The 26,190-nt window shown below is 46.1% G+C and overlaps 14 protein-coding genes across 14 annotated transcripts; 8 read left to right on the top strand and 6 right to left on the bottom strand.

Annotated features, from left to right (window-relative positions):
- Positions 1-545: 545 nt before the first annotated feature.
- Positions 546-1,837, top strand: C8R40DRAFT_1176448 (actin depolymerizing protein; the record flags this gene model as incomplete). Its single annotated transcript, XM_046232515.1, has 5 exons — positions 546-651; positions 702-880; positions 938-1,267; positions 1,324-1,474; positions 1,536-1,837. 5 exons carry the CDS (start codon positions 546-548, stop codon positions 1,835-1,837), a joined length of 1,068 nt encoding a protein of 355 aa, XP_046080836.1.
- A 128-nt stretch (positions 1,838-1,965) lies between these two features.
- On the top strand, positions 1,966-3,585 carry C8R40DRAFT_1259009 (uncharacterized protein; the record flags this gene model as incomplete). Its single annotated transcript, XM_046233801.1, has 6 exons — positions 1,966-2,213; positions 2,269-2,626; positions 2,692-2,824; positions 2,883-3,176; positions 3,225-3,366; positions 3,428-3,585. The coding sequence occupies exons 2-6, from the start codon at positions 2,451-2,453 to the stop codon at positions 3,583-3,585; spliced, it is 903 nt and encodes a 300-aa protein (XP_046080837.1). The 5' UTR covers positions 1,966-2,213; positions 2,269-2,450.
- A 30-nt stretch (positions 3,586-3,615) lies between these two features.
- On the bottom strand, positions 3,616-7,030 carry C8R40DRAFT_1129646 (fungal-specific transcription factor domain-containing protein). Its single transcript, XM_046229139.1, has 14 exons — positions 6,901-7,030; positions 6,845-6,850; positions 6,710-6,792; positions 6,638-6,657; positions 6,111-6,582; positions 5,684-6,049; positions 5,391-5,626; positions 5,176-5,329; positions 5,003-5,117; positions 4,705-4,937; positions 4,511-4,647; positions 4,430-4,453; positions 3,907-4,372; positions 3,616-3,855 (listed from the first exon to the last, which is right to left on the bottom strand). The coding sequence occupies exons 1-14, from the start codon at positions 6,995-6,997 to the stop codon at positions 3,823-3,825; spliced, it is 2,442 nt and encodes an 813-aa protein (XP_046080838.1). The 5' UTR covers positions 6,998-7,030; the 3' UTR covers positions 3,616-3,822.
- A 254-nt stretch (positions 7,031-7,284) lies between these two features.
- Positions 7,285-8,092, top strand: C8R40DRAFT_1058867 (uncharacterized protein; the record flags this gene model as incomplete). Its single annotated transcript, XM_046225223.1, has 5 exons — positions 7,285-7,561; positions 7,596-7,653; positions 7,710-7,814; positions 7,889-7,958; positions 8,009-8,092. 5 exons carry the CDS (start codon positions 7,285-7,287, stop codon positions 8,090-8,092), a joined length of 594 nt encoding a protein of 197 aa, XP_046080839.1.
- A 557-nt stretch (positions 8,093-8,649) lies between these two features.
- On the top strand, positions 8,650-9,997 carry C8R40DRAFT_1163429 (Clavaminate synthase-like protein; the record flags this gene model as incomplete). Its single annotated transcript, XM_046230372.1, has 6 exons — positions 8,650-8,792; positions 8,854-8,976; positions 9,036-9,465; positions 9,519-9,607; positions 9,671-9,893; positions 9,947-9,997. The coding sequence occupies 6 exons, from the start codon at positions 8,650-8,652 to the stop codon at positions 9,995-9,997; spliced, it is 1,059 nt and encodes a 352-aa protein (XP_046080840.1).
- A 175-nt stretch (positions 9,998-10,172) lies between these two features.
- Positions 10,173-10,646, bottom strand: C8R40DRAFT_1176453 (ubiquitin-related domain-containing protein; the record flags this gene model as incomplete). The annotated part of the gene is made up of 5 exons (XM_046232516.1): positions 10,173-10,257; positions 10,317-10,399; positions 10,455-10,484; positions 10,541-10,558; positions 10,629-10,646. The coding sequence occupies 5 exons, from the start codon at positions 10,644-10,646 to the stop codon at positions 10,173-10,175; spliced, it is 234 nt and encodes a 77-aa protein (XP_046080841.1).
- A 160-nt stretch (positions 10,647-10,806) lies between these two features.
- On the top strand, positions 10,807-11,773 carry C8R40DRAFT_1176454 (Sin3 associated polypeptide p18-domain-containing protein; the record flags this gene model as incomplete). Its single annotated transcript, XM_046232517.1, has 3 exons — positions 10,807-10,860; positions 10,910-11,019; positions 11,080-11,773. The coding sequence occupies 3 exons, from the start codon at positions 10,807-10,809 to the stop codon at positions 11,771-11,773; spliced, it is 858 nt and encodes a 285-aa protein (XP_046080842.1).
- A 352-nt stretch (positions 11,774-12,125) lies between these two features.
- On the bottom strand, positions 12,126-14,225 carry C8R40DRAFT_1176455 (Mis12-Mtw1 protein family-domain-containing protein; the record flags this gene model as incomplete). The annotated part of the gene is made up of 4 exons (XM_046232518.1): positions 12,126-12,927; positions 12,976-13,327; positions 13,387-14,082; positions 14,153-14,225. The coding sequence occupies 4 exons, from the start codon at positions 14,223-14,225 to the stop codon at positions 12,126-12,128; spliced, it is 1,923 nt and encodes a 640-aa protein (XP_046080843.1).
- A 790-nt stretch (positions 14,226-15,015) lies between these two features.
- C8R40DRAFT_1129666 (PIF1-like helicase-domain-containing protein) lies at positions 15,016-15,770 on the top strand. Its single transcript, XM_046229140.1, has 3 exons — positions 15,016-15,392; positions 15,441-15,560; positions 15,612-15,770. Exons 1-3 carry the CDS (start codon positions 15,167-15,169, stop codon positions 15,746-15,748), a joined length of 483 nt encoding a protein of 160 aa, XP_046080844.1. The 5' UTR covers positions 15,016-15,166; the 3' UTR covers positions 15,749-15,770.
- Positions 15,771-17,018: 1,248 nt separating this feature from the next.
- On the top strand, positions 17,019-17,282 carry C8R40DRAFT_1058728 (uncharacterized protein; the record flags this gene model as incomplete). Its single annotated transcript, XM_046225215.1, has 1 exon — positions 17,019-17,282. One exon carries the CDS (start codon positions 17,019-17,021, stop codon positions 17,280-17,282), a length of 264 nt encoding a protein of 87 aa, XP_046080845.1.
- Positions 17,283-18,123: 841 nt separating this feature from the next.
- C8R40DRAFT_723634 (uncharacterized protein) lies at positions 18,124-19,631 on the bottom strand. The gene is made up of 2 exons (XM_046235988.1): positions 19,605-19,631; positions 18,124-19,550 (listed from the first exon to the last, which is right to left on the bottom strand). Exon 2 carries the CDS (start codon positions 19,343-19,345, stop codon positions 18,410-18,412), a length of 936 nt encoding a protein of 311 aa, XP_046080846.1. The 5' UTR covers positions 19,346-19,550; positions 19,605-19,631; the 3' UTR covers positions 18,124-18,409.
- A 481-nt stretch (positions 19,632-20,112) lies between these two features.
- On the top strand, positions 20,113-21,763 carry C8R40DRAFT_1073872 (uncharacterized protein; the record flags this gene model as incomplete). Its single annotated transcript, XM_046226642.1, has 5 exons — positions 20,113-20,451; positions 20,512-21,226; positions 21,290-21,305; positions 21,358-21,574; positions 21,629-21,763. The coding sequence occupies 5 exons, from the start codon at positions 20,113-20,115 to the stop codon at positions 21,761-21,763; spliced, it is 1,422 nt and encodes a 473-aa protein (XP_046080847.1).
- Positions 21,764-21,831: 68 nt separating this feature from the next.
- On the bottom strand, positions 21,832-23,581 carry C8R40DRAFT_723215 (uncharacterized protein). The gene is made up of 10 exons (XM_046235986.1): positions 23,444-23,581; positions 23,282-23,377; positions 23,184-23,224; positions 22,911-23,124; positions 22,803-22,855; positions 22,653-22,748; positions 22,408-22,591; positions 22,265-22,348; positions 22,118-22,197; positions 21,832-22,051 (listed from the first exon to the last, which is right to left on the bottom strand). The coding sequence occupies exons 1-10, from the start codon at positions 23,483-23,485 to the stop codon at positions 21,901-21,903; spliced, it is 1,041 nt and encodes a 346-aa protein (XP_046080848.1). The 5' UTR covers positions 23,486-23,581; the 3' UTR covers positions 21,832-21,900.
- Positions 23,582-24,503: 922 nt separating this feature from the next.
- Positions 24,504-26,051, bottom strand: C8R40DRAFT_1176461 (uncharacterized protein; the record flags this gene model as incomplete). The annotated part of the gene is made up of 10 exons (XM_046232519.1): positions 24,504-24,654; positions 24,706-24,785; positions 24,847-24,930; positions 25,002-25,185; positions 25,247-25,342; positions 25,399-25,451; positions 25,499-25,711; positions 25,788-25,802; positions 25,860-25,955; positions 26,010-26,051. The coding sequence occupies 10 exons, from the start codon at positions 26,049-26,051 to the stop codon at positions 24,504-24,506; spliced, it is 1,014 nt and encodes a 337-aa protein (XP_046080849.1).
- Positions 26,052-26,190: the final 139 nt, after the last annotated feature.

Consider the following 26,190-nt stretch of genomic DNA (forward strand, 5'->3'; position numbering starts at 1 on the left):
TGAATGACTGAGCGAGTCTGTGACACTCGGAGTCCGCTATGAGCGCTGAGTATCGCTCTGATATATACACAGTTACACACGAACGGGGGGATTCCTCAGTAGTTTATGAACTAGGACTTGTATACATGTAGATACATATATAGTTAATTCTATCGTGTGGAATCAATCAAAGCCGCAAATCCAGGACGTAATGCTCAGGAGATTGCTGGCCCCTACCAAAACGAAAATGCCGGTTTCGAGGCTTCTTCGATGCGGCAATGAAGTTCTTTATCCCCCCTATGCTAGTACACGGCTAGTTGATGTGCAATTGAACGGCGCAAACCTTGACTCCGCTTTGATTTGAAGAGATGTGAAGTCGGGTATTGGAAAACAGCTGTATTCGTTTCGAAATCATGCGTTGGGATATGAGGTATTGCATATTTCCTCTACGCTGATCATGGTATCGGGGGGGCATCGGGGACATGAAGAAGAATAAAGATACCGGCTGAATGATGACTGGATGACAGTAGATGACAGTGGCAATTCCTTGGGCGCTTATATATACGATGTCAGCTACGTCCGGTATCGGTGTTTCGCAAGAGTTATCCTCGCGGTTCTCTTCTGCTATAGACTCTAAATCTGTCAGATTTCTCAAGATATCTATACTGAATGGTGCGTAGTACTCATCCCCATGGATACTACTGTAACACCTGAAATTCTAGAATCACTTGTACTCGACCAAAGCATTCCGATTGAAGGCACATTCACAGAAGATCTTGCAAAACTTCAGGACTTGCTATTGGAAAATGCGCCTGCGTACGTCCTGGCTAAATTGGACGATCCATCAACAGAATGGCTGGCAATCTACTACGTGCCGGATTTTGCAAAAGTTAGGGACAAGGTCAGTCCAAACACGAAACTGAACAGATTTTTAAAATCTGACAACTTCCCCGGATAGATGCTTTACGCCGCTACTCGAGCTTCACTCTTGAAACACCTCGGATCTACCGTGTTCACAGACTCACTGTTTGCTACATCCAAATCAGACCTCACTCCAGAAGCATATCTCGCTCATCTGAAGCACATCGCCGCGCCAAAGCCTCTCTCAAGTCGTGAGCAAGAAATGGAGGACATCCGGCTCGCAGAACGTAGTAATGCGCCTTCGTATGAAGGAAGCAGGGCGAGAACATCCATTGTTGGTACTGGCGTCGGCCTCAACTGGACGGCTGATGTTGAAAGTGCAGTCAAAGAAATGGGAAATAGTGATGAATCTGGACTCGTTGTTATCGTGCGTATCTAATCCCGATACCCTCTGCAAAGATTGATAGATTTAATCTACTACAGACGATCGATACAGCTTCAGAGACACTTGTCCTGTCTTCTGTTGCTCCGATGAAAATAGACACCCTAAAATCAAGTCTTCCATCCTCTGAACCGTGCTACGCATTTTTTGCATGGCCTCACGACTATACCGATCCTCCTAGACGCGAAGTCGGTACGCGATCAATACGTCGTTCTAATCACGGATAATTACTGATGCTCCCACCCATCCTTAGTCTTCATATATTCATGTCCGTCCTCGTCTCCCGTGAAGCACCGGATGCTCTATTCCTCCGGATCCACTAGCGTTTTCCAAGCAGCTAAAACGTTCCTTGCATCATCGAACTCACATTTTAATGCACGTAAGGTTGAAACATCTGACCCTACGGAGTTGGATGAAGCATTTTTAAAAAGTGAATTGGGCTTCGATAATGTTACAGCTGGTGGTGGTGATAGTGCTACAATCAAAACCCCGCTGGGAGGCGATACGTCGAAGTCATTTGCTAAACCGAGAGGACCTGCGAGGAAAATACGGTAAGTTTACATGAGAAACAATGTTGTATAATGGAACAGCGATGAAGTATGTGAGTCTGTACTCCGCTTGGGATGTAATTCCTATACTTTTACTTTAAATAACCAAAGAACATTTTGCCGCGTTTGCGGCATCTCGGTTTCCTTCTTTCCTTAAACCATATTCAGACTACTGTATCAAGCTCCGACACGACACGATCTCGCTTCGAAGCTGGAAAAAGTGGTCCTATCTTCTGTCCTGGATGTCTCCTAGGGTGAAGCCTGTGGTTTGTACAAATGCAGGAGAGGCTTTTAGCGCTATCAGGACAGTTAAGATTGTGCTCAATCTTTCCACTGAATCAATCAGTCGGCTCAACAGACCCAACGGCTCCCAACGTGCTATAGTAAACCTTTTGTTCTTTATCCATACAAGGACTGTCACTGATCAGCGTTTTGAAGGGGTTTGAAGGGGTCAACAGTCTCCGGAAATCAAGTAAGAAGTAGAAAGAATCTGACCTGTTCGAAGATGTTGAAAGAGGTTGAAAGATGCCTGATCTGAGATCGTGTTGTCGAGGTTCTTTGACAGACATAAATACTCAAGTACTCAGGCCTCTCCATCTCGCTTTCTTCCATCGCCCATCATGATTATCGAACTTCGCAACTCCCTGAAATCTCTTCTTGACCTGCCTGCTGAGGGCCCACGTGCAAGTCTTACAGCGTCTCTCGTCTTCGACGAAATCACTCGTAGGAGCGCAAAAGACGTCAACAAAGCACATAAAATGGTGTCGCACTTGAAGTCGGATGTGAAACCGCAGGAGTAAGGCGACCTGTATATTGACTCTTCCTGACCGAGTCATTACTGACCAATCTTCAACACGGCAGTATCGAGATCAATAAGTTGTGGGGAGATCAGAACAACAAGGATGTGGTTGCAGCTTTTATGAACAACAAACTCTGCGTCGAGGCGGCTAAGGGTGGCAAACAGGCTCTTGACGCCTATAAGCGTTATGCCGTAGTGAGTGGCCAAGAATGTTAAACGCACCGTGTTACTTTTTTTCATTATTTGTGTTTAGCAAGACTACTTCTACCTCTTGGACTCGGTCAAATTCAAGGCCCTTCGTTTGGCAACGCTACCTTACGATGACTTTGATGTTGAGAAATTACAAGACGAAGCTAATTCAGTTGCAAGATATCCTGGATATGCCGAGGACTGGTTTAAAACCTGTGTGGGTGAACTTGGACTCTCGATGGACGACTTCAGAGTGGAGCGGTCTATTGCAGAAATTGCATACTCGCAATACCTCATGCACAACGCCCAGGGTGATGATTGGTGTAACCTCCATGTCATTCTGATTGCCTGTTATTGGGTGAGTCTTTTAGTCTTTGAGCTGCTTTACTCTGACACAATATCACAGGGATGGTGTAAGCTTGCATTGGAGCTTTACAAGAAAGATAGTACGGATAAGACAACCATTTTCTACAAGAACTGGATTTTGCCAAGCGTGGATATCACCAATGGGGAACCAGAAATTGCCCAATCTGCCAAGACGCTATCGAGTAAGCACACCACATTCAAAACTATCACCATCCATGATAATTGACCTTTCACTTTCCACAGAGTTCCTCGACATGAATGCTGGGATGATGACCTCTGGAGTCTCAAGAATTCAGGGTAAAGATCTGTTTCGCACTGCTCTTCGCCTCGAAACATCGCTTTTCAATTCAGGTTATGAGGATGTGATTCGCAAGCCAGCGACGGGTGGCAATGTCATGTAGATGTGTATGGAACTTGAAAGAAAGGGAATACATATGCTTACAATTGCCGCCGCTACCAGAAATATCAATGCAAAATTACATAATTGTATACAGAAAGCTAATGTTCTAACTCCCATCGGGATTTATGAACAAAAGTAAGTCATCCACCTTCGACATGAACGACCCCCAGTCTTCATGACTGGACAAAGAAACGTTACATTAGCCTCAGGATCTCATTAATCGACCGAGATAAGTAACTCACCCCGGGTCTCCCCAAGCAGAAGTCACAGGTACTGCGAAAGCCGGATTTGACCCAAAATCGTAACTCATCATTGGCATAGGATCGATCGGTCCTAGGTCAGTGTATGTGGGCGTTGGGAGCTGGGTCGGCATTTCATTTATTTGCATATTAATGGATGTTGGACGGTGTGAAGCCGAAGATTCGCGGACTGGATCGAACATTGTCAAGCTACTCCTAGAGCCACTTCCTTGGATTGGAGATATCGAGATCGGTTGGATTGGTGCAAGTGTATTCGGAGCATAGTTGTCATCAACTTGGAACGACGAGCGTATCGCACTTACAACTTGTTGAGAACCAGTGGAATGTAGCGCGGTACTGAAATCAGCCCATCCTTCACTATCTTGTTCGATACTGTCTTCGTCCCTAACTACTCGCGAATGATTACTGGTGAGCGTGGTGTTGTCTTTCATGGGGGTATCGGATGGCCTCGAACGTTTCAAAGCTGGCTTTTCCGGCGACGCTGTAAGGGTCATATGATCAATTCCCATGACAGCCAGAAGCATTTCCCTGAAAAGAACACGAATCATTATTTGCCGACCTGTAAGGAACGCATTTGGCTCATACCGGACGCGCCCTGCCATCTCAAGTCTGGTACAGAAAATCTAAGTTTTTCATGGAACGAACACCTGTTTATGAATGACGGACCTCTTCTCGTATATACTCAGTATCTGCAATATTTTAGAAACATCGTTCATATCTTTTCTGGGATCGTAGTTCGCCTTGGCACGAAGGCTGGTCCATGTATTTATCAAAAGCATAGTTGCGCTGAGGAACATTGGGGCCTAATTTTGAAAGCTTGTCAGGATTAATATGACGGAATGGAAAGTTGAAATTTTTACTATGAATAGTGATAGCATGAAAGAATTCGGGCGAGAATGGTACGCTTGAATTATATGTGCAAACGATCGTGCGGCGTTCGTACATATCGCCAATGACGGAAAACTGCTAGTCGAGAGCGAATCCGAACGTATGAAGAGTTTATGTGCTTGGATCTGCACCCAGTAATAATTTCCATGTAACGCGACCAATTGCACGAAAGCGTTGTCATCTGGATGGTGTGGATTCCACTTCACTTGTAAGGACCAGTGATGAAGATGTCAGATGATGCTGTATGAGAGAAAGTCAGGCGAAGCTCACAGTGGTCTGGAAGAGCATCGAGCCAGTTGTTCAACGCAGAGTCAATTTCTATGACGATGTCGGCATTGCTTGCGGCCGATGAATCCAACCATGGCGCTGATTTCCGTGTGGAATACTGGAGCGTTGAAAATCATCAGTGGACGGTCATAATATAGCGTTAATTCGAGACTGACTAGGTTGTCTTTGACAAGCCCAACGATACGCAGAAGCTTGACATTTTGATACCAAAAAGACATCTGAGATATTTGCCCCTTGGGTTGTACAAATGGGTCCGTAGGGTGTTCCCAGAATTCATCATCGCATTCAAGAGGAAGTTCAACGTCGAAACTTGACAATCACATTTCGTGAGAATACAACTAAAGAGTAGAGATTTTCATTGAGGACTTACTCATCTTCCTTGACCGATCTTGGTCTTCCCAACGCAATGCTCATTACCAGGTCGGTTGTCACAATATTCCAGAATGCCCGCCTCCAAAGCTCCGCCTCTATCCGATCTTGCTTTGGTTTATTCGCTATATATTGCTTGCGATGCGCTCCAACTTCTAGTGCGAAGCGTACTGCTAACCCGCATGTTGACCATCCCGCATCACCAACAGGAGTAGGGAACATGAAAAGGAGAGCCAACTTTAAAGAGATAGAAATGAGATAAAAGTATATTCAATACAACGGAGGGATACGAACCGCGTAGAGTTGAACTTCATACAGTGACGGATGTTCTGTAAAGTTTGTTCTCACCATGCGAATCTGACTGAAGTATTTCCATCCCAATGACCGTTCGTCGTCCGTCCCATCATAAAGGGTTTCATCATTTCGTGGATCATTCGACAACCGGGCTCCTACAGCACATACGGCAAGGACAACGGCTCCGAAACGTCGGTCACTTGTATGAAGTTTATTCGTGAACACCTCTCTTTCGAAGATTGGCCGATGAAGAAGAGGGTAGATATTGTGCTGCAGATCAAAATATATACCAATGAGGCTTCGGAGAAGATCGTCTGGAGGAAAGATATGTGGAGGGTCTACAGGCTCGGGTGGAAAGTGGTGCCACTGTATATATGTTATTGAGTCCGAAAGATATGAAGAACCCGAATGAGGATAGACGGCGTACAGGTTGTCGAATCCAAAACTCGTCCCACAAGTCATTCCTTCTCTTTCCTAAAAAGCCGAGACTCTCTTTTTCGCTACTCATTTTGTCTCGTATCTCCAAAGCAGTCCGCATAAACATGAAATGGCTAGAGGACCCAACATGCCTCTGGTACGACTGGTCACCCTGGTCCAAGCTAACTTTCTTTACTCGAAGTGAAAACAAATCCTGTGGGTTGTCTTCATTGTGACTGTTAAAGTTGGCAGGGCTTGATCTGAAGGTAGATGGCATAGCATAAGAAGAGGGAGATTGAGCTTGTTCTAGTTGCATCTGGGCTCGCTCTAATTGCTGCTCCAAGCTTCGTGCATAGGTTGCTAGGTCGACAAGCATGTCCCGGACAAGTGTCTCATCAGAAGGTATCACAACGAGTCGTTGAGCAGAGAGAATTGTGGAGATGAGGGCTTGAACATCGTTTCGAAGCTGCGGCTGGGCCAATCTGTGACAACAAGCTTTAGAAGAGGTTGCGTGTCAGTTTCTGGATGGAACTGTACTTGGATTTTGGGCCTCTTCTCTGCAAAATTGACTTAAGATTGGCATGAAAAGTTTCGATGAAATTAGAGTACCTTCTGCTCCGGAGAATACTCACATTCTACATCGAGACTGATACATGAAGTGCATATATTATTTGGCATGGTAGCACCATCGCCTGTACTTGATTCGCCTTTAGAATTGAGTGTGAGAGGCATATCAGAGCTCACATTTCACTAGAAGTTGATGAATAGAGATTCAACTACAAAAAGGCTGGGAGAAGTACCTTTCCTCTTCTTACACGATGTACAGGCTCGTAGAGCGCGTCTTTTTCTGGGTCGAATTGTACTTGAGGGGCCATTTGAATCTTCTGAATCAGCCATGATGGTGCGTAGGAAAACGAAGCAAGGTGCTCAGGCCCGGATCGGAAGTCCCGTAAAACTTGCCTTCTGCCCTCCTCGGAGTCCTTGACCTTCGTAACTTCTTCATCATTATGCTCAAGTCGCCTATAGAATACTCTTTTCCCAAAGAAGTTTTACATTTGTTTTTGAACAAACGTCCGGTAATGAATTTGCCGAATAGTCAATTGAGGCCTCCCGAAGGCCTTGTATCTTAATTCTCTCCCCTGCCAGCCCAGATTTACGTGGCTCACAGCACTAATTGCTCCATCATGTCCTCTACCTCCGATTCCCATACGACATTCACCAGTCCATACACTCATAATGTCGTCGGTGGAAGTGCCTCAAACTATATAAAAAAGGTTTTGGACGACTTGGTTCATATTCCATCTCGACGTCCCCCGCAAAAATTGTTTGCTTCGACCATAATGGACAGTATGATTTTGGCGGACGTTAGTATTGGATCAATGGCAGAGGAGCCTGCGCGCTTGGAAGGCAAGGTTGTTATACAGCTCGTAGTAAATGAAGGCTCGTCTGTGTATTCTGAACGTCTTTCCGCACTCGTTGACATTTCTCTATATAGATATGCTCAATCTAGCCAACACCGTTCACGGTGGTTGTATTGCGTACTTTGTCGACTTGTATGTTGCATCCAAGCTCGAATTTGGATCTATCTCGCTGATTAGTTTTCCAATAGTTGTTCCTCACTTGCATTAGTAGCATTGGATGTACATCAAAATAACGACTACACTCTCAGTGTCTCACAAGCACTCAACATCGTCTTTCACTCGCCTGCGGCACTGTGAGCATATTCTGAACAATGTGGCTGAACCGTGGCACGGTGTTCTGAACTTCCGCGCTTTGTTTTGATTGCAGTGGTGAAACGATCCGGATAGTAAACATGAGTGTTAGCTCAGGCGGAAGATCTGCTACTGGCAGAACAGAGGTGGGGTCCGAATACAAGACATTTCTCCTCTCACACGTTTTTCATCATAGATCTGGAATGACAGTCATAAACGTATCATAGCCTCCGGCACTCACATCAAGATGCTTCCTTCCAAATCCAAGGTTAAATTGTAGCAAAACTGGTTAGGAATTGGCTAGATATAGAGATATAGATGTGCGGTAATAGTGGATGAAGGTATGCATATATATAATTTCCAGTATTATATCCCTCCTGTATCATATAGTGGACTTTCCTCGTTACAAATCTCCTACTTATTCACGTTACACGCAATGAATAACTCGGACAGATATCATTGTTAACTGTTGCACTAATGCTTGTATAGGTATTACTCTCCCGCTACTTGGGCATCCCATGATCTCCCATCATCCATGTACTCTATGTTTATCAGTCTGATCTCACATTTCGGACTTTCCCTCCTTTCACTGGATGACAAGTTTAGTATTCCAGTTCACTCGATATTGTCGCCTGATATTTTCCCGTTAAAAATTAGCATGCACTAAGTATACGAGCTTGTGTGACCGGCGGAGTGAAGTTCAACCCCAAAGCCGGTGCCGTAGGAAACGGTTCACTCGCATGACCTTCAAGTTTAGTGGATCTGTGGATGCGAAATAAAACCAGCGTCATAGTAAATCTTAACACCAGCCTCCCTCTCTCTCTTTCCAATTTGAATATGCCCGTAACAGCCTATCCTGAATTCCCAACCAATATCCCGACCCATCCGCTCTTGGTCATCGACTATGAATTGGTCAAGAACGGCGATGAGAAGGAGAAAGACGTGCTATGGAAGGCTGCGACAACTTTGGGATTTTGGTAGTAAGTTGATTTGCCTCCATCCAAATGAAACTAGTCAAGAGCTCACTGCCTTGCTGCCCAGTTTGAAGAATCACGGAGCTGAAGAATTTGTTGAGGACATGTTCGACATGGGAGCGGAAACGATGGACCTGCCAATGGAAGAAAAGATGAAATATGAGCAAGGAGACGGAGGGTCTTCATTCGGGTAGGCAGATATCGTATTACACACATGTTTCTGCTTGTCCAATAACAACTGGATCCCAGGTACAAGTACGCGGGCGCTAACGCCGTGGACGCCTCCGGTGAACCCGATAAGATCGAATTCATCAACATCGCAAAAGACGACGCGCTATCCTGGCCCAAACAAGCTCGACGATCCTATCCATCCACCGTCAACAACCGCATGGACTCCACCATCGTTCCTTTCGTCAAGAAATCGGTAGAGATTAATGATATGATCTTAAACGTCTTTAACACCAAGCTCGGGTTACCCGAAGGTACATTGAACAAACTCCATTCGACGGAGGAATATAGTGCGAGTGAGGCAAGGACAATCAAAGCACCGAAAAATCTGCCTATTGGAAGACAGGCGCTCGGAGCTCATACCGATTTTGGGAGTTTGAGCTTTTTGCATAACCGGCTTGGAGGATTGCAAGTTCTACCCCCTGGTGTGGATGAGTGGCAATACGTTAAGGTGGGGGAACGTTGTGCATGCTTGACAGTACATCAATATTGATTTTATAGTAGCCATTGCCCGGTCATGCTATTTGTAACGTTGGTGACGCTTTGGCCTTGTTGAGTGGTGGAATACTTCATTCAAACATTCATCGAGTTTAGTGCGTTAACATTCATCGAACCCGGATGTCTTTTTTTGCGAGGGACTCACTCTGAATATCTAGTCCGCCTCCCGGAGCCCAAGTAGGTTTTGAGCGCTGGTCTCAGGTGTTCTTCACCCGCCCCGGGAACTCCGTCGTACTTCGGCCTTTGTCAGACCACAGCCCTGCTATAGCTGAAGCTGTCAGCAAACTGACAGAGCAACAAAGAAACGTTCTCAGTCCTGGTGTAACAGCCGTCGATTGGTTCAACAGGAGGATCAAGAACCAGAGGGTGAAGAATAGGGCGGTAAGATTTTGCACGTACCTGCATTACAGAAACTGACGAATGATTCTGACCAGGGACCGGAAACATGGCTGGCCAGTAGGGGAACGGAGCAAGGTCGGGTTTGACATTGCCAGGATCCTGTGATTTTAGCCATTGTATGAACTTATTGATAGCCAGTATGCAGCGAAATTGACTGTTTAGATCGATAGCATTGACAACATGGAGGAAAGCTGAGAGATACACTTCTTGATCTACATGATTCTGTGGTGTGGCATTCCTTGGCAATATCTCGTCTACATTTCATCGTCCGCCACGAAGAGCAAGTACTAGATGCAGAGTAGATCCTGCTACAATATTCGTTTCCGTTATATGCTTATCATCGTCTCTGTAAGACCAAAGACATAATCGGGATCTGAAAAAGAGTCAAAGATGCAGGTTACGTACAATTGCTTTCCACCAAAAATGAGCCGCTGCTGGACCGGCGGAATGCCCTGTTGCTCCTCGACCTTTTCTTTGATTGTGAAAATCTAACGCAGCCACTTCATAAGTTGAACACGACCTTTGAGCGACTATTATACACACCTTTGCATCGGAGTCAACATCAATCTCGAGCTGAATTTTGATCAGGATCCAAAGAGTGCTTGTTGTGTCAAAGATCGAATCCATACCTCCTTCCCGGTAAGTGTCTGTAAGCAAGCCGAACAACAAAGTCAGGCTGATGAGGCCGATATGAATTAGTAGTAAGTTATTACTGACCCTCACTTTGATTAACATTCTGGACAACGATTAGAAGTGTAGGACGGGGCGATTAAGATGGATGCGCAAGTTACAAAGGAAATTGGCATGAGTCACCACTTAGTGAGATGAAGTCACGTTACTGTCAGCACTGGAAGCCGGTAATAACTGTTCGGCTCTTCCGACCAAAACCAAGAAAATGGAGGTTGACAATGCTTCTCCAACAGGCCAGTCTGCCGTAGTCAGGGACAAGGTGCGCGTATAAAATACAACTTTTTTCAGCTTTGCTCAAGGACCCACAGACAGCACCATTTCTTATTCGAACATTCGTGAAAATTGGAAGTTTCCATCGTCTTTCATTATTCGAAGATGCGACACTTCCAACAACGGACGAGCAGCAGATTTTTACTTGGTGCGTGAATAATGCGCTATGCATGCTATACACATAGGCTCAAGACTCACACACTCACAGGAAAGACGCTACACTAAGCGAGGTGTTAACAACTCTTCGAGAAACTGCACCCCATGTTCCCGAATACCGCCATCCTCTGGCTCGGTTCGCCTTTCGTACAGTCTACGCTGATTCTGGCAACAAAGGGAGATTTTCACAAAAGGAACTCGGTTTGGTGTATTCTCGAGACATCCTAGGTGAGCCAGGCACCCTCACCTCAATAGCGCCTCGTCTTCTTGAAGAAGCCGATAACGAAAACCGAGAGCAAACACACCGTGAAAAGGAAGAACGTACGCTTGATGAGCTTCGATTTGTGCCAGGGGATTTCCTTCTTCTCGCGGTGCTGCTGCCCAAAAATGTCACAATGGGTAGCGATCTTTCAATCAAAGGCTCTGCAAACGCGTCTGCTCAAAACGGACCTGGATGGAAAACCGGAGGCGATGGAGGCTGGGGTAAACCTCCTGCTCCTTCCATCGGAGGGCCTCTGCTTGGTAGAGGTGGTGGCCATTGGCGAGGTGACTCAAATGGTAGAGGAAGAGGAGGAGGTAGAGGAGGAGCTCGTGGAGATGACAGAGATGATCGGATTCCTCCTCCAAGGTCACCTAGAAGAGCAGGAGGACGCGGTTGGGGAGACCGTGGCGGGAGAGGTGGCAGGCGTAGTCCTCGTTCGCGTTCCAGGAGTCCTCCACGACGACGTGGCCCAGCGTATGACTGATTTTCGTAGTGACGACTTGTATTATTATTGCTTCCTGGTTTTGCATGAAGACCCATCAACCAGTATTTGCTTGCATGTTCATAAGTCGGTTATAGACTACATAGTTTGATGTGCAATCCCCAGATATACTACACAACAGGGTGATGGATATACAAAACGGAAGATACGACAGGAAACTAACTGGGAAAGCAGTAAGATCGGGTGAACCGGACGCCAAAAAAAAAACTCAGTACGGTTATAGTAGATACAGTAGTAGGTATCAAGTATCAAATCCAAGCATTGGGAATAGAAGGGGAAATAAGGATAATGTAGATTACGAATCAGTGAGGTCAAAATATACCGAGACCAAGTTCTACCGGCCTGGTGTATTCCCTCTCCCTGGTGTGTTCCCCCTCCGAGGTGTCATAGGAATCTTCCTAGGAGTCGGCGGCACCTCTGTCAACCTCCTTTCACTGCTGCGGGCAATACCACTCTCTTCCATCCGATGAACCTCCCTTGCCGCCCTCCGAGCTGCATCCCCAATTTGCCCTCGAGGGCGTGCACTGTCCACCCGGGCCAACGCACGAAATATACTTTGCGCGTTGCTGAGCGGGCGGAGTGGGGCAGCAGGCGCTGGAGGAACGTAATGATTAAGAATCTGAGTCGTTGTGGATGCTGTTCCTGCCTGTGCGAAATCCGATATATCCCCTGAACGTGCAGCCAGTGCCCGAGAAAGGAGGCTAAACCGTTCGTCCAGCACTGACTCTGCCACGTTCGTTGTCAGTCGAGCAGCATTGACATGGGTAAGAAGGGTATCCATGTGGAAAGGAAGATCGGATATCTCTTGCTTTAACGCTGCTTCCACATCCTCTCTACCTATTCGAATACCAGTATTTGTCCGTTGTATTGAACCTGAAGGATCTGTGCTTAAGCCCAATACGGCTTTTGCCAGGGAAAATCCAGCGTGCTGCGACTCCGGAAGGTGTTCGGAGGGAAGCCAGCTCCAATCTTCGGGTAGATCATCGAAAGCCTTCCGTTTGCCTTTAGCTTTTTCCGATAAGGACTGACGGTGGGATATGTCGGATTTGCGTTTCTCAATTTTCCCTTGTTCCTTCTTGAATAGCTCCTCGTAATGGTAGTTGGCCTTTTTCCACGATTCTTGCTCCTGCTCCATTCTATGAAGTAGATTAGCGTGAAGATATGGATGATGACACTACGCTTACTGTCGGATTTCTTGATTGAAATTCTTCTCGTATTTCTGATTCGATACGTTCTGATTGTTCGCCCGAGTATGCTGAATAGCGCCTGAAGATTGGGATTGAGGATTTGGACCAATGTCGATCTTCCTATCAGCCAACTGCCGCAAGAGGTCTTGTTGAACATTGCTGAGGATGACTACTTCCTGCTCAGAGAGTGGAGGGAGGGTTGTGCTGGCGGGATTTGAGGTCGAGGCGTAAGATTGCGCTGAGCGGGAAGTACACCAAGTTAACAGCAGGAGAAGACGTTCAGTATCTGATATCTCGGTATCGATATGCTTAAAAAAGCTAGATTCTGATATTGAACTGTGCGGATGTGCTGAACATGTACGCGTGAGATATGCATCTCATATACAGTTACGAGATACAGCGACGTACAGAGTTTGCCAGTGGCTTCGAAGGATTCACTTATCCGCTTCCCTCTCCCATTGACCGAGCTGTTTCGTCTATGACTCCGTCGGCCTCCTCCAGAATTGTTTACAGTGGCCTCACGGCCGCGCTGGCTTGATTCTCCTGACTCTGGCTCCTGTGATGCAGACCTAATTGCCATCATCGCACCCTCTCTTAATCGTTTGTTTTTAGTGATCATGGGACTTTCTGAATGAGCTGAAGGCAAGGCCTGCGTCGTGTCTATTATCCGTGATTTACGACTATGGCCATTGCTAGTTGGCTTCTGGTCCGGTGGACGAGGCGGCGGATGGTATTCCTGCCTGAGAGCAGGATCCAAAGCTCTCGCTCTCGCTTTGCGACGTAGCTCGTCTGCCTCATCTTCCATAGCGCGTACATCCGCTTCAATCTCTGGTGTTCGACTAATATGTTTGGAAGACGAGGGTCCAACCGGAGGTTTCAAGGAGGAAGGACCGGCTTTGGAAGTAGTTGAAGGTTGGGAATCAGCACGAAACTTTTTGGCAGGCGGGGGTATAGAAGCATCCAAATCTTTCTGGCGATGTCCATTGGATGAGGGGGGGCGATCTGGCGGGGGTTGCGATGGGGGGCGAGTAGATAGCCGTGTTCCTTGGGAAGATGGTGGCCGGACGATGACCAGACCTCCAGGAATTTCTTCTCCATTGAGAACTGGAAAAGGCAATCAAAAGAGTGAAGAATAGTCAAGCAATCAAAACCCAACAAATTTCTGGTCACTTACGTTTCCGCTTGCTGCCTGACGCGACAAGTTTGGACTGTGACCGCTGGCTAGCAGTTGGTGGACGTCCGGTCATGACGTTCATCCCAGTATTGTCCGATGATACACGCCTTTGCGCGCAACGCACAGTATTTCGGCAGGGGTAGATTTCGGCGACGTTCAAGTCTGGAATCAACAAGCAACGTCGGAGTTTCAAAACCAAACGCGCATCACGTGCAGACGCGACGCTAAGCGCTGGCCATGCGCCTTAAGTTTTGACGCGTTCTCCTTAGCTAGTCAGTCGCAATTAAATCGAATCAATTTGGATACTCCCTCCAGTTCTTCACTCATAAAAAGCTTTGAGAAAAGCAGGCAGAAGTTAGCCTACCCTGATTGAACTGTTGATTATTGCAGCACACCTGGAATCGGACGATAGGGAGGATGATCTAGACCTAGAACTTGTACGAAATTGGCCTTTGTGTTCAGCATCTGGGTTATCATATCCCAGCTGAGCTTATGAAATTGGAAAGTCATACTAGGACTCATTCATGATACGATGAGAGAAATGACAAGTCTTCAGACACTGCAGGGATGAGCCGATTTCCTCGAGGCGAAAATGTGGGTTTTATCTCGAGGTTATGTACAAAAATATGGCAGCAGATATTTTGAAGGAATTGAGCTGAGGTTATGGTAAAATTATGAAAAGATAATTTAAAATAAGCACGGCCCCCCGCCAAATTCACGATAGCTTCACAATAATCGCCACACGAAAAGTTTTAAAATTCGTGCCCAGGATTTTTGATGAATTTTGGTAAAAATCCTTGCATTTTCTCTACATTTTCACCGCGAAGACATTGGCTCATCCCCACAGTGAGACCGGCGAGACCATGGCCCATTCCCCGCCCACGTGATGACAATTAGCTTGAGCCTTGAAGCGCGTTCCAACTCATCCGTCATCCCTTCATTGCGTTCCACCACATCGGTACCGAGACCCTTTCCGTCGGTCTTTTCCTCTTTCTCGTAATCTCCTCTTCCGCGATGTCCTCTTTGAAACGAAAGGCTGCCCAGACCTTTGAATCCGTCCCTGTCACCAAGAAACCCAACCGCACCCTCGAATCTTTTTTTTCACCCCAAGTTCCTCTACCGAAGAAAAGCTCTGACGACCCAACTGAACCGTCCCATGTATCGCTGAGCCCGGAACAGACAAGAGTCTTAAGGATGGTCATAGATGGAGGAAAGAATGTATTCTTCACCGGTGCAGCAGGTCCGTAGTCGATTTCTCTTTAGTTTCGTTAGTTGACAATGACAACAGGTACTGGTAAATCACTACTACTTCGAGCTATCATTAGAGGATTGCGTAACAAATACTCCAAAACGAAAGACGCGATATCAATCACTGCGAGCACTGGAATGGCCGCTTCAAACGTGGGAGGTCTGTTCATCTCCTTCTAATTATCGTCTTCCCAATTGACGTGTTTTTTAGGAATGACGATTCACTCTTGGGGGGCAGTAACACCCAACTGTAGCGATATGAATCTCTTAATTAAATGTATCAAGACTTGTCGGCCTGCTCTTCAAAGATGGAAGAAGACCAAAGTTTTGATCATTGACGAAGGTTGACTTTGTTTAGGCTGTAGAATTATCCAATATTAACTTGCGAACAGTCTCGATGGTCGATGGTCACCTATTTCAACAACTTCACGACATTGCGGTGACCCTTAGAAAACCGACACCAAAACCCTTTGGTGGTATCCAGGTATGATACTGAGTTCCTTTCTACCCCTGCTCTCATTATTTGCATTACCTTTCAGATCATTGTTACTGGAGATTTCTTCCAACTTCCTCCGGTGACTAAGAATAATCAGGAACCAATATTTGCATTTGAGTCCCCAGCGTGGCGGCACACATTAGAGAGCACGGTGAACTTGAATGATGTCTTCAGACAGAAAGATTCCAGTGAGTCGTCTTGCAATGATATCATTGTGTTGTGTTTGAGAACCAAGTTCTTTGAGTCTTCATATCTGCTCTCAACGCTCTTCGCCTCGGAGCCCCATCTGATGAGGCAGTCAAACTATTCAACTCTCTTTCACGTCCGCTACCAGCGAGCCCCATCCTCCCTACCGAACTCTACCCACTGCGCGCTCAAGTAGCGCAATCTAACGCTTCCCGTTTGAACGCACTTCCCTCTCCTAAAGTACCTTACGTCGCCCGGGATAGTGGTACGAAGCCGAAACTCCTCGAACATCTACTTGCCGAAGAACGCCTAGAGCTCAAGACAGATGCACAAGTCATGTTGATCAAGAACGTCGATGATGTCTTAGTGAACGGCGTCGTCGGTAAAGTTCTAGGATTTTATCACCCCAGCGAACTCACCGGTGGCACCTTACCTGCACCTTCTAATTCTGGTTTGAAATCTGGTAGCGCGAATACGCCTTCAGCAAGTACGAGTAGCAAAATGTCATCTTCATCGGTGCCTTCCAATAAAATTCCGTTTAATACAAAGTCTGCAACGGAGACCAAAAAGAATGGCGCACTGTTACGATACGTCCAACTATCGGAAGATGGTCGGACGCCGGTCAGGGTGTCTCGTTGGAATAACAAGGAGAATACTTCTGGCACTAAGGCAGAGGTGAAACCGAAGAAAAAGCAAACGGAGAAAGAGGTCGACGACTCGTCAGAAAAGTATCCTTTGGTTCTGTTTGAGTACCCCCTCCAGGACGGCGGGTACGGGTCAGAAGCCGTATTGATCAAACGTGACGAATTCCGGGTTGAAGATGCGGAGGGAAAATTACTCGCTCGGCGGGTCCAAGTGTAGGCCGTTCTGACCTTTGTTCGTTTTTCATCCGTAGACTGACAATTATCTCTTAGACCTTTGATTCTCGCTTGGGCAATGTCTATTCATAAAAGTCAAGGACAGACAATTCATCGTGTTAAAGTCGATCTCGGGCGTGTCTTCGAGAAAGGTAACCACAATTCATCCCCATCGCTGTCCAGCGAATTGACTCTCGTGTTAGGTCAAAGTTACGTGGCTCTCTCCCGAGCCTCGTCCATCGAGGGTCTGCAAGTTATTGGATTCAATCCCAAAAAAGTCATCGCTCATCATAAAGTGATTGAGTGGAATCAAACTCTACAAAGCGTTCACGAGAATATCTAATTGGGTAATTTGTATCTGTATAAGTATCTGCATCGAGGTGGCTCCTAATGAGTTCTCGGTGTATTTTTTATTGGCATTTGTATCTTGACATAGCATCTCCCTTAATCCTTTCGTAACTACATCTATTATTATCTGATCCATCTTCATATATGTTGATGTAAGGGCGAAAGACCCCATGAGATCTTTCGGTCCTTCAGCGTACTTATATCTTGACCTTAGTGTATTCCTACTACTGGAGTACCTCACACTAAAAGCTTCTGTTCTCTGCAGAGACTTTGAATCGATCCTATAATACTATATGCTCATTAATTCGAATTTCTGACTGGAAGGTCGAAGGGATAGGGAATATGGTAGACTTCTAGCAGCAAGTGCCAGGACAGACAATCAATTAGTGAACTCTTTTCTTCGTACCGCGAGTTGAATACGAGATCATACTTTTACCAGATTCTAAATCAAGCTCGAAAGTCTTATATTCCACTATGAGAAAAAAAGACTCGGAGCATCTCATACTTGGTCGGTGCTTGGTACTGTTGGGCTGGACGCGCACAATGAACATTAGTAGATTGGTAGCGTGAGGTCATGGTGTGAGCGCCAGTCAGCACTACTAAGGTAATCAATCCAGATACACATAGTCTCCGGAATCAACGACCTCGATAAACAAACCCTGACGCTGTAAGGTACTCAAAGCTTTGAGCTTCGTTGAATCTGAATCTCTTTTAGACAGAGAGATATCTTGATCACCTAAATGAACGACGACTTCCTGCAGGCGAGAGATGGAAGATTCCTGCGTCAATGAGTGGTCTTCATCACCCCATCTAGAATGAATCATATCTGTAAAAGCTTCATCGCTGAACTCTTTATATATGGTGAGATAGAGAGTAGTGAGATTCGGAAGCAGCAGCTGTGCCTCCGTAGACGAGTGTTCTTCGCCGGAGACGGCCCAAAGAGATCGCATAAAGTTGATGGATATAGGGCTGGAGATCTGTTTTTCGAATGACCCTTCAAACTGAGCCTCCTGTATACTGAGGGTCATAAGGGATGGGGCTTTTCGAAGAAAGGTAGTGAGGTCGTTTTCAGAAATGCTGATGTTGTGAATAGCAAGTGTCGTCAGGGGGAATAAATCTCTTTCAATCAAGGGCACCCATTATCCCAGAAGGCCAATCAGCAGCACCATGATCAGCTTGTTCAGATGTATCACCTTCAACCTCTAAATGAGCTAAGGCTGGCATTGCAACCAAGTCTAAGACGATTTCCACAAACCGAGTCTTTGGTTCAGATGGTGACAAGACCAAGGTCAACGTTCGTAATTGTTCAAGTGCTGATGGCACCGGGGCTTTTGGGACACGGGGAAGCGTCATTTCACTGTCGTAATCGACTGAAATACGTAAATGAAGCAAATTTTTGCAAAGTCCCACAAAGCTAAGATCACTGAGAGACCAACAGTCAAGACTCAACTTTGTGAGTTGGTGCCATGGGAAGCTTGAATCTGGACGGAGTGGGCGATTGAACACCCTAGGAATGAAGGATTTCAGCTTGGGCATTGGTACAAAGTTCATGGGAGGTTCCTCCTGAGAGTCCAAGATCCCTCTCAAGGTCTGACTCGTGAGTTCGGGACATGACGAGATGTATGGATGACGCAGGAGACACAGGTGCTTGGATTGCGTTGCAAAAATTTCGAGTGAGTTCCATCGGTGAGCCTGTGCTGCCTGAGTTTTGAAAAGCTGCAGAATGAGTTCCTGCGTATGATATCCACTGATAGGGAATGAAACTTTCAAGTCCAATAGGTTTTCTTTGGACCGTTCAAGGAATAGTTGAAGCAAATGAAATTCGGGTCGAATACCCCAAGTCGAAGTGCATCTCACGGAAATCTTGGTCCAATACCATGGAGTCGAAAGCATGATAAATCGCCAGTGTGAGCAAACCGCGCTCAACCGCAACGATATCGGCACCCGAGACATTCTGTATACCCGAGGCCCGACATCACAAAGATAGTCAAATATGAGGCCGAGAATCTCGTCAGGAATCTTCCATATCAAAGCAGTTGAGCACCGCCAATGATTCATATAATCAACTATTCGGGTTCGCCGCTACTGGGCAAGCGATAACTTGGATTGCGAATGGAAGGTTTCTTCGTTGTATACTTCCAAGTCAGCTTCTTCGTCAAGACAAATCTGCTGGGCGGTTGAGACTGCTTGTGTCGAAAGCAGAGGAGGAATTGGCTCCTCAGGAACAGAGATCTCTTTCGGTGTATCGTAACACGATATTTAGCTACGAGATTAAGTGAAATATGAAAGTGTAAAGGTCGGAGTTCGAGGAGCTCACAATACAAGACTTTTTGATTAAATGGTTTGCGAGAGGTTTTTTTTTTTTTTTTTTTGAATTCTTCATTAACCGCAAGTAAGTAAGGCTAAGTACTAAGGCGCGGGGAGCTGCGGCGACCAGCTAGTGGTGGTGAGCCTGGCTTATCGCCCAGCTCCATTCTCCGGTTCTGGATGATGTGTGGAAGGTCTGTAGAGGATGGTATAGTTGGGGGTCGTGGTTTGCGAGAGGTACCGTTTAACTTACACAAAGTTTTAGTTACACGATCAGTCACTGTCACGCTGTTGCTGTTCGTGTCTATGTACAACCAGCCTTCGAGATGCTGACCATTCACTGCGATACCATCGAACTCTCAGATTCCGAAACCGAAATTGAGTGCTCCCAAGCTACTTTTCTTCCTTCCTCACAGCGATCTCAAGTCTTTGAAATTTCCGACGATGAACCTCCTACGGCGCCACTCACTTCCTTGCCCAGTGCACAACTACTCAACTTGTCAGACGACGACGACGATATGTCTATCTCATCCCCTCAGAAGGCCTTGCCGCGTGGCTCCGTGGACAAGGGTAAGGCGAGAGCTTTCTCAGGATATGACTTGCAACTCGATTCTGGGTCAGATTCTGACTTGCCCAACGCCAATGAACTTTTGAATGACATTCTTCCTCGAACACGGTCTTACCCATCCTCGCGTACTGTTTACTCTTCCAAACGAAGTTACCGTCAAACTTCTACTTGCGCTGATTCCGATGAGGCATCCTCTCCTCCCAAGAAAACGCGTGTGAATACATTGGATGTCGTTAAACAGCAGACGAAACGACGAGGTAAAACTGTAGAAGAAAAAGCGCGTGAGAAGGTATGGGGATTCTTTTACCTGACCCATGAGGCTTATTTTCAAGCTTGATATCGCTCGTAGGAATTGAAGGACTATGAAAGAGACAAGAAGAAAGCTGAGAGGGCGAGACAGAAACAGCTTAAGGATGATGAGAAATCTGCTCAGAAAAGAGCTCAGAAGGCGCAAAAGGAACTTGATAAAGCTCAAAAGCAAAGGGACAAGGAGGATAAGGCCCTCCACAGAACAGTTAATCAGCTTCTTCTCAACAAGAAGGAAGCGCTTCAGTATATGACGTTAATCCTTTCCAAATCCTTCCGAAAATCATACCCAGATTTTGCGCGACTTCTTCACGCTAAACTCGATGGCCATAAAGCCGGTATACGCGATGACGGTCCCGATCTACTGCCCGGATACGACACTGTTCGCTGGCAGCGACTTGTCTTCAAGGAATACGATACTTCCGTTCGTGCATTCAAAGCTGTGAAACCCTCATACCAGAAATTCGAAAAATTCGCTCTAATGCGTCTTAGCATTGTTCAGCTTAGCAACCTGGTGCAGAAGAACGGCCTTGTAGACCTTGTTCAAGATTTCCGTCAAGCTCACGGGCTTGGACGCAAGGACCACATGTATATCATGATCTCCGGGATGGGGAAATTGCGTACGAGAAATGCTGCAGAGTGGAAGAAGCTCGAAGGTGCGTTGACGAGCTTGCAGTTCCAGGAAGATGTTTACCTCGCATGTGTTGAAAATGAGCAAGAAGCAGTTGATCGTTTGTATAATTACTCTGGTGATCTCGGTGAGCCTCTATGATTCATATGTGAGCATTCAGTCTCTTACTCATTATTGATCTTACTACCAGGTATCAGAGAAGACAAGTGAGTCAAATTTGTTCTAGATGTTTGTAGTAACCGACAGTTCCCGCCCCAGGTTAATTTCTCGATCCTATCTTCCATTCTGTCCCGATACGAAGGTTAAGGTTGGGAAGGATCCCAAAGACACTTGGACCAAGATGCTCAGTCAAATTCATCGAGTTACGGATAGTGGTGCAGAGGGGATTGTTGAGCAATATCCGACCATGCGGAGTCTTTTGATGGCGTACGAGAAGAATCCCTTAGATGGGGAACGCTTATTGACCGAATCTAAAGTATGTGCAGAGTTTCTAGGAGTTATTTCATCTTTTATGCTAACCTCAACCCAGGTCAATTACCGCATAGATGGTCAAAAGACCATTGAAGGGAGGGGTCATGATAAACTTGGACTGGCCCTGTCGAGAAGGGTGCACACCATTCTCTGTGGGACAGATCATCTTGCATTAGTGGTCAAGGACAAGTAGCATACAATTTCGAACAAATTTTGCCCCCTTGATACCTAATCTTCAAATCTACTTCCTAAGCATAATCATTTACGATATAATCACATTTCACTTATGTTGTACCTATCTCATCTTATAAGTTACATCTCGTAGCACTTTCACGCCACCTTGATAACAACCTTTCCTACATGGGCTTGAGATTCCAAGTACTCGTAAGCTTTCAGTGCTTCCTCAAAAGGGAACACCTTATCGATAACTGGTCGAGTCACTTCAGGGTGAAGAGAGAGCAGGCGGTTCATGTCTTTGAATCTATGCAAGAAGATAACGATGAGTGAGTTGTAAAGTAAGCAACAAAGAAGATAGTACGAGACGTACTGAGCAACAGATCCAATTTGGATACCGCGAATGAAGCAAGCTTTTCGGATAGTGGGAAATACAACCTCAGTAGGGGTACCCTGTACAGTTACGTTGAGAAAAATGAGGAAAACTTGAAGTAGTGATTGGATGTTGCGTATTACGCACCCCACCGACAAAACCAATGGTATGGATCCACCCAGCAATACGAACAGCTTTTAAGGATTTGTCAAGCGAGTCAGAGCCCCCGACCTAGCGTTTTTTTTTGTATCGTGCAGTAAATAACTTCGGGACTAAAACTCGAGACACACCTCGAGAATATGATCAACACCTCTTCCACCGGTAAGCTTAAGAACTTCCTCGTGCCAATTAGGCGTGGTTTTATAGTTGATAACGTGGTGAGCACCAAGCTTGGTAGCAATTTTCAGTTTCTCGTCAGATGAAGAGGTAGCTATGACTTGGGCCCCTGAAGCGAGCGCGAGTTGGAGACCGTGACTAGGAGAGAAGAAGTCAAACTAAGACTCTAGTTCAGCATATGGAACATCGAACCACATACATAGAAACGCCGCCAGTGCCAAGGATGAGAACGGTGTCGCCACTCTTAACAGGGACAGGACCCATGAGTGCGTTGTATGCGGTCAAGGCAGCACAGCTATAATATACGGTGAGTGGAATATGCAAGTTAGCTCGAAGGGAGTACACCCACGGCAAAGTAGATGCCTCTTCAAACGAAAGATGATCAGGGATTTGAACAAGAGACTACGCATTGAACAGTCATATATTTAGTGAAAATAGAAAACGTAGATAAACGTACATATGGACGGAACGCTTTGTATTGCGTCAATACACCGTGAGCAGCTCCTCCATGAGCGGTTCTCTGAATCTCAGGCGAGGTATCTCCAGCAATATGATCGGCAGCGAAGTTGGCACAAACACGATCGCCTATTTTCCATTGGCTTCCTGCTTCGTCTCCGATTGCGATGACTTCTCCAGCCATATCAGAGCATGGAACGAGTTCTTCTGGGAAGCTATAGGACAACAACACAATAAGTGTGGCATGATCCTGAGATCTGAAAGTTGTACTTACTCCCCGTGGTATTTGTTCAAGCCGACGATGAGATCGCGGTACTTTCAGTGAATGAGCACGATTTTGACGGTTCGCGAATAAAATAAAGGTTTACTTACCTGCAATGAAACAGCATGGATTTTGACGAGGACCTCGTGAGATTTGAGAGGTGGTAACTTAGATTCCTTTGAAGAGATGTTTGCAAGGGCGCCGAACTAGTAATCGATCGACGATCAGCCTGAGATATGTCACTGTACGGATATGATGTGATTGAGACGAACTTTGGGCCAGAAGTAATGTTTGGTCGTAGTCGGGAGAACCATTCTTCAAGTTGTGGTATGGGATTATGTTATCCACCTAAGTATCTCTGGTGTATCTGATTCTTGTGGCAGCCGGGAAAGAGTGACGCAATTTCTGCGAAAATATGCTGTGATAACATGTCATGATCGTTTAAATTTGGTTACTAGTGTAAGTGTGCACTGAGGACGCGAGAGAGTCGAGACTGAGTTTGTCATGAGTTCATTCAGCTTGAGAATGATCATGGCGGCAAACAAAGATGGGAAGGAAGAAAGGAAGTTCAATTCAACGGCTTGGTCCAAGATTTGTGGAAATGGGAGGGATGTCCATCTCGTTCCCACAAAGAAAAACGGTTGGTAAGCACGACGACGCCGAGTCAAATATTAATCAGGTCGAATCACCAAAAATCTAATGATGCACCGTGCGAGCGTACGAGAGGGTATGTATTACAAACGTCTCGTTCACGGGCGTAATTATCCTCACTGTATTCCTTCTCTGAGGAGTCATCCAGTAAGTAGTAGTGTGTCGTATAGTTGCTGGGAAGTTTGAGCGGAATGTGGCAATGTTCGGGAGCATTGGCTGGTATTGGGAATTGCAGGGGCGTTGCAGTAGGACATACTATTGTGATTCAGGGTGCATACATACATGGAGACGACTCTGGCGTCCTGTAGCCGTCAGCTCGCGAAGGGACGAGGGGAGGTGTAGAAGATTTGGGGAGTAAAGGCACCACATAGAAGTTTAGTGACTGTGCGACGGTGAGAGTGATTCTGAATCCGGAGTAATGGCGGAGACCAATAGATTGTAATTTCGCGCTGGGCCTCATAGACTAGTCGTGGATCATGCTTGAAGGTGCCGAAGCCAATTTTCCTGTCGATCCTCTATAACCCCAAGTGCTGCTAAAGAGACCTACTGTTTATTTCTCAAGGAGCATGACAAAGAAGGGTTGTTTAGATACCGTACGTACGAAGTGAGCTACCTTTAATATTGTGATAGTGCTCTGCTGACCACCATATTGCCTGAAATCAAAGTACGTACAAAGTGGGTTTATGCCACCTTAATTACAACCTTTCCCACATGAGCTTGAGATTCCAAGTATTCATAAGCCTTCAGTGCTTCTTCAAATAGAAATACTTTGTCGATAACTGGTCGAGTCACCTCAGGGTGTAGAGAAAGCAGTCGGTTCATATCTTTGAATCTGCGCAAGAACTTATGAGAAGCAAGTTGTGAAAAATGAATTCAGACGTACTGCGCAATGGACCCAATCTGGATACCGCGAATGAAACAAGCTTTCTGAATAGTGGGCATCATAACTTCGGTAGGTGTACCCTAAAATTGCGTTTTAAAAAGGGATGATACTGGTACCGTGACCAGGACGCTGTGTACACACCCCACCAATAACCCCAATAGCATGGACCCATCCCGCCATACGAACAGCTTTCAAGGATTTTTCGAGTGAGTCAGGGCCACCGACCTGAAGTTCGAGGTACACTGAATATCCTGGGGACTTGACTCGAGACAAATGCGAAGCATCCGAGTCCTCACCTCTAGAATATGGTCAGCACCCCTTCCACCGGTAAGCTTGAGGATTTCCTCGTGCCAATTAGGAGTGGTCTTATAGTTGACAACGTGGTGAGCGCCTAGATTGGTAGCAATTTGCAATTTCTCGTCAGACGAGGAGGTAACGATGACCTTGGCTCCTGAGGCGAGCGCGATTTGAAGGCCGTGACTAGGAGAGAGTGAACCAAATTAAGGCCAGAGTTCGTTCCGTAGCATACTAGAATACATACATAGAAACACCGCCAGTACCAAGTACGACAATGGTATCACCACCCTTAAGTGGGACAGGGCCCATGAGTGCGTTATATGCGGTCAGGGCAGCACATCTTCAAAACCAGAAAAAATGAGCAGCGTCCCTGTATAACTCAAATGGTGCACCCACGGCAAAGTAGAAGCTTCTTCGAAGGAAAGGTGGTCCGGGATGGCAACGAGGGACTACGAATGATCACGTTTATGTCAAATTAGGAAGTAGATAAACGTACGTGAGGACTGAACGCTTTGTATTGCGTCAATACACCGTGAATTGCCCCTCCATGAGCAGTTTTCTGAATTTCAGGAGTGATATCTCCAGCGATATGATCAGCAGCAAAGTTGGCGCAAACGCGATCTCCCTTTTTCCACTGACTACCTGCTTCGTCTCCGACTGCGATGACTTCTCCAGCCATATCGGAGCATGGTACAACTTCATCTGGAAGCTGTAGAAAATCGTAAGGTTTAGAGTTATAATTCTGAGATTGAAAGTTACCTGCCGGGGTATATGTTCAAGCCGACCATAATATCGCGATACTTTCAGTGAATCAAAATCATTTTGGCGGTTCCCGAATAGAAAAAAGCTTGGAGTACCTGCAAGGAAACGGCGTAAACCTTGACGAGCACCTCGTGGGATCTGAGAGGCGGAAGCTGAGATTCCTTTGAAGAGAGGTTTGCAAGAGCGCCGAGCTAGTGAATATATGGTGAGAGCATGTCTAGATACCACCGAGCATCGAGACGGACCTTGGGCCAGAAGTAATGCTTGGTAGAAGTTGGGAGAACCATATTTTATGATGATAAGAGATCGTCTCATGAAGTTTAAATACCTCAAGCTAGTAATGTCTAGGGGAGCATCTCACAGTCGGGAAAGAGTGACAAAGTCTCGGCGAAAATGTAGATGAGCATGGTTTATCCAATGTAACGA

The sequence above is a fragment of the Lentinula edodes genome (assembly GCF_021015755.1).
Source record: "Lentinula edodes strain Le(Bin) 0899 ss11 chromosome Unknown C8R40scaffold_52, whole genome shotgun sequence".
Taxonomy (NCBI): Eukaryota; Fungi; Basidiomycota; class Agaricomycetes; order Agaricales; family Omphalotaceae; genus Lentinula; species Lentinula edodes.

Excerpts from the sequence above, each read along its gene's own strand:
- C8R40DRAFT_1129646 (XM_046229139.1), bottom strand. The coding sequence starts at position 6,997 with ATGGCTGATTCAGAAGATTCAAATGGCCCCTCAAGTACAATTCGACCC. Across the intron at positions 5,627-5,683 it reads ATGAAGTTCAACTCTACGCG|TTGGCTCTCCTTTTCATGTT; the intron begins GTTCGTATCCCT and ends ATCTCTTTAAAG. Across the intron at positions 4,938-5,002 it reads CGATGCTCTTCCAGACCACT|TGAAGTGGAATCCACACCAT; the intron begins GTGAGCTTCGCC and ends GGTCCTTACAAG.
- C8R40DRAFT_1129666 (XM_046229140.1), top strand. The coding sequence starts at position 15,167 with ATGTCCTCTTTGAAACGAAAGGCTGCCCAGACCTTTGAATCCGTCCCT. Across the intron at positions 15,393-15,440 it reads ATTCTTCACCGGTGCAGCAG|GTACTGGTAAATCACTACTA; the intron begins GTCCGTAGTCGA and ends CAATGACAACAG. Across the intron at positions 15,561-15,611 it reads GGCCGCTTCAAACGTGGGAG|GAATGACGATTCACTCTTGG; the intron begins GTCTGTTCATCT and ends CGTGTTTTTTAG.
- C8R40DRAFT_723634 (XM_046235988.1), bottom strand. The coding sequence starts at position 19,345 with ATGAATCATTGGCGGTGCTCAACTGCTTTGATATGGAAGATTCCTGAC.
- C8R40DRAFT_723215 (XM_046235986.1), bottom strand. The coding sequence starts at position 23,485 with ATGGTTCTCCCGACTACGACCAAACATTACTTCTGGCCCAAA. Across the intron at positions 22,592-22,652 it reads GGCACTGGCGGCGTTTCTAT|TCACGGTCTCCAACTCGCGC; the intron begins GTATGTGGTTCG and ends CTTCTCTCCTAG. Across the intron at positions 22,052-22,117 it reads CAAATTGGATCTGTTGCTCA|ATTCAAAGACATGAACCGCC; the intron begins GTACGTCTCGTA and ends CTTCTTGCATAG.